The 4,685-nt window shown below is 50.5% G+C and overlaps 1 protein-coding gene across 1 annotated transcript in view; it reads right to left on the bottom strand.

The window, feature by feature from the left end:
• The window catches only part of PCSK6 (proprotein convertase subtilisin/kexin type 6), a 32,729-nt gene that overhangs the window by 26,175 nt on the left and 1,869 nt on the right, over positions 1–4,685 (bottom strand). The window contains exon 3 of the mRNA XM_009995333.1: positions 392–502. Within this exon, the coding sequence (XP_009993635.1) occupies positions 392–502 (111 nt within the window). The remainder of the gene's footprint in view (positions 1–391; positions 503–4,685) is intronic.

The raw sequence follows: 4,685 nt of genomic DNA, 5'->3' as shown, positions 1-4,685 counted from the left end.
CCTCGTTTCCTTTCTGTGCTTAATTTTCAATGAATTTCCCTGTCATGCCCAGATCGATGCAGCAGGAGGGAGAACAATGACATGGCAAAGAGATGTCTGCAGCTCTCAGGTGGGCAGAAGGCACGGGCACTGCAGCCACACTGCTCCCCAGCCTCTGCTGTGCAGCCTGGAGTGAGGAGCTGCTCATGATGGTGAAACACTTCAAACCAGACTCTGCTGGGTATTAATTTACCATTTTTAAATCCTGCTGCCAAACACATTTGTTGATATTCAGGTGTTTCATTACTGGCCAGGCTGAGCAAGGACTGATGACGCGTTGGGTTAAAAATAAATCGACCCCCCTGCCCAGAGCAGCAGGTTCCTCGAGGGGCTGCAGAAGGGAGATACCCACCAGGTACCACATGTTGGGCCACACGGGGTCGTTGAAGGGCAGGGCGTGTGGCTCACCTCGGGCCTGCCTCTTCACCCGCCGCTTCACCTCCTGCTGCTGCAGCCAGTCCACCTGCAAGGAGAGCTGGGGTCAGCATCACCCACAGGCACAGAGCCCAGCACGGACCACGGGCATCGCCCACCAAAATGGGATGCAGGAGCAATGCAAACTGCAGCCTAGACCCATCCCAGCATCCCATTGAATTGTTTTAGTTGGAAAACACCTTTGAGATCATCAAGTCCAACAAGGAACCCAGCACTGCCAAGGCCACCACTAAACCATGTCCCTCAGATCCACATCTACATGGCTTTTAATTCTCTCCAGGGATGGTGACTCCACCACTGTCCTGGGCAGCACATGCCAGAGCCTGACAGCCCTTTGAGGAAAGGAATTGTTTCTAAAAATCCAATCTAAACCTGCCCTGGCACAATATGAGCCCCTTTCCTCTTATCTTTATCACTTGTTCCTTGGGAGGAGAGACTAACCCCCCTCGGTCCAACCTCCTTTCAGGAAGCTGCAGAGAGCAAGAAGGTCTCCCCTCGGCCTCCTTTTCTCCAGGTTGAACATCCCCAGTTCCCTCAGCTGCTCCTCATGAGACTTGTGCTCCAGACCCTTGCCCAGCTCTGTTGCCCTTTTCTGGACATGCTCCAGCTCCTGAATGCTCTTCTTGTCACAAGGGGCCCAAAACTGAATCTAAGATTTGAGGTGCATCCTGCCAGTGCCCACATCACCACCCCACAATCCAGCAACCCTCTCTGGCTCCTTTGGAAGGGCTGCTGTGGAGACAACAGCTCTATTTGAAGGGAATTAAGGATGAATGGACAGATGGACTAGGCAAAGCTCAGCTCCTTATGAGCTCCGAGCCAGGGCCCAGATTCCTCTCCCAGTCCAGTAAAACCCTTGAGCACAAATAACATAAGACTCCACGCACAAGCCTAAACCAGCCCCTGCCTTAGCAAAGCATGAACTGAAGTCCTGCCGGACACAAACCACATATTTAAGTGTTTAGGCAGCATATTGGAAAGACTCAGGTGCTTGACTTCATTTAGGGGGCTGGTCCTTCTCCTCTGGCCAGGAGGCAGCAGCAGCTGAGCCCTGAGACCTCACCACCCAGCCCCAGGGCTGCTCATCCTCCCCAGGTCCTGATAAAATAATAAAATGGGGGGGGGGACACGACACACACACACACACACACACACTTTCCCCAAAGCACAACATGTGTTTCCCAAAAATATTGGGCAACCACACACAGCCATGACAGGTCTTGGGGGAATGCAGTTGGCTCCAGAGAGGTGTTTCTGGCACCAGCTGCGGGCAAGGTGGCCTCAGGGCTGACTGCTCTGACATTTGTTTGTTTTTCATCAGAGCATGACACATGAAGAGATCAAATGGGAAATGAGCCAGAAAAGGCCGGGATTGGGAAACACTGGTGTTTGCCCACCCCACTGTGGCAGGAGCTGCAGAAGGTGCCTGCCTGGGAGCAGCCACATCCCACCCCTGTCACTGCCCAGACCCTTTATTGCCCACAAAAAAGGGCTTTCCTGCCTTCAGCAGGGAGATAAAAGCCAGGTTGAAGAAAAATTAGCTATAAAAACAATTTCTAGACCAAAGCTTTACAGATGCTCGTCAGGGGGAGATGAAAGCAGCAGCCCATTAGCTGGGAGGGCTCCATGTCATATCCCTCCTCACCAGACACTTTCTTCCCAATGGCTCGAGGTCTTTTGGGAAGGGCAGAGCTGCTCCTGGGCACTTTTCTGTTCTTGTGACTTTGTATGAAAACTGGTGGCCGATCCTGAGCTCCTCTCACATGGTTTCTGCTTTCTGACTCGGACGCCCAGCAGCAGAGGTGGATGGGGAGCTGTGTGGATCAGAAACCTGGCAGCTTCCAGCCTAGGGCTTGGGTGTTAAATGTCTACATTTTAAAAGAAACAAAACCTGTTGAAAGGAAAAGCATACATATATGTCATAGAAAAAAGAGTTTCCATGCTGCCTTTGCTGATGGCAACACACTGCTCTGCTTATACCATGGTGGATTTAAGAATCAGAAGCAAAAATGCAACTTCATGGTCTAGTTTAAAAAAAAAATAAATACAAAAAATAGAGGATATGGCCTAATTACCCAGCTTTAAAGCAGCACTTCTTGTCACCCATGATGACACAGCCCAAGCCACAGCTATCACCACTCCCTGTGGCTTTGCTGGATGCAGGAATGACAGGAAGATGTGGGATTTCACAGGGTTTTGCCAGGATCTGCGGTGCCTCGTGTGAATTTCTTCATCTTAAAGCTGCTCCTGATCAACTCCAGCACTGCAAGCCCAGGGGCCGATGGAGAAGTCTTGCATGGATGCAGAGAAATCAGCAGTTTAAGGGCACTGATTTCATGGGAGGTTTGCTAAATCCATGCTGCTGGCATGAGAAAACAACAGGCGAGCAGGAAGGAGCCCCGGGCATCCCCGCAACAGTTCGTGTGGCTTGTGAAACTCAGATCAACTTCCATCCCTCATCCAGGGTAGGGGAAAAAGCTTCTCAGAAATTAAATAAAAAGGAGTCTTTTTTGCTCTTAGAAATGGTCAAAACTGTTACAACACAGTCCTGAGCCCGAGGGAGTCCCAGCTCTATCCCTGCAAGCCCTAATTAGCAATAAGAAGGTGACCCTGAATGGCACCAAAGGACCCTGAAAGGAATCTGTGGTTTGAGTGGGAAGGAACCTTTAAAGGTCACCTAGTCCAATCCCCCTGCAGTGAGCAGGGACATCTCCAACCAGATCAGATTACTCAGAGCCCTGTCCAACAGGGACCAGGACCCTGGGTCTCCCCTTCCCCAGCCACCCGCACCCTTGGGATGGCAGGCTTGGCCATGGTCCTCTTGCCAGGACCTGGCCCTCCTGCCACCATCCCCCAGAGCAAACTGATAAATAACAGGGCTAGAAACAATAGTCCCTGGAAGGCAGGAACCACCCAACATCTGCAAATGATTGGATTTGCTGGTTCTTCAGGATTGCTGCAAGATTTGTTTCCATCTTTCCTATTCCATCTCGTGTCCCCTCCTGCCTCCTGGTGATGTTTCCTATGCTGATGTTTTCCTGCATCCCAGGTACCAAGCAGGTGCCTCCAAACGACAAGACATCTCCAACATAATTTGCAAATGTGCACAGGAGAGACAACTCATGCCAAGAGGTCTTGAACTCCAAGTTATAAGTGATAACAAAGGATTAGGACAACAGGAGCTAATTGCTGTAGCTTGCAGTCCACAGAGCAAGGTGAGGTTAACAAGACAAAAAGGCAATTAATTTGTTTTTCACTATAACTAGACATATTTAAATTGAGACATTTCAATTGTGAACAGCTTTAAAATAGAGCCCAGCACACATCCAGGGCACCCATATGCCCTTTGCTGAGGTTTTCATTCATGTGCCTCAAATGTTCTCCCAGACCCTGTCCAAATACTGAACAGCAAATCTCTCTGGAAAGCTGGCTGGAGAGAGGTCTGGAGAGACGCAGATGGGATGTGTTCTGCTGAGTGGGTTGGAAATGCGTTGGGAAAGAGCATCCCTAGGGTGGCAGGGAGTGGCACTAGGACCAGCAGCTCACAGCAGCATGGGTACCATCACCACAATGGCTTTTTGTGCATTATTTCCCCCTTTCCCACAAAATCTAGCCCCTCCCCAATCATTCACCCTTTCCCTGATCTGAAGAGCAGCATCTTGCTGGGCACAGGTGGAGCTGAGAGAGGAGAAAAGCCAAGCAGAACCACATCCCTTCCCTGCCACCCTAAGCCCAGCTCCCTCAGGTCCCTCCTGTACCTCCTTCCCTTCTTTCCCTCCTCCCTCTCCATGACTTTTGTCAGTTCAGCTGAGCTGAAAATCCCTTTGGATGCTTGCTCTAGGAAAAAGCAATGCAGAGCTATTGCCAAGGATTTCACACATAGCAACCATTGAGGCAGCAAGTGTTGTGGCAACTGGATCAACACCCCAAGCATAGCTCCCTCAGGTCCCTCCTGTACCTCCTTCCCTTCTTTCCCTCCTCCCTCTCCATGACTTTTGTCAGTTCAGCTGAGCTGAAAATCCCTTTGGATGCTTGCTCTAGGAAAAAGCAATGCAGAGCTATTGCCAAGGATTTCACACATAGCAACCATTGAGGCAGCAAGTGTTGTGGCAACTGGATCAACACCCCAAGCATGCAACAGCCTTTCTATCCTGTAAAGTTCCACACACCCCCCCCCCCTTTTTTTTCTTCCTCGCTGTGTGTCTTGTGCG

This window comes from Chaetura pelagica, unplaced genomic scaffold (genome assembly GCF_000747805.2).
Source record: "Chaetura pelagica isolate M959 unplaced genomic scaffold, ChaPel_1.0 scaffold453, whole genome shotgun sequence".
Classification (NCBI taxonomy): Eukaryota; Metazoa; Chordata; class Aves; order Apodiformes; family Apodidae; genus Chaetura; species Chaetura pelagica.
The sequence above is the reverse complement of the archived record's forward strand: the minus strand, read 5'-3'. Positions and strand labels throughout refer to the sequence as shown.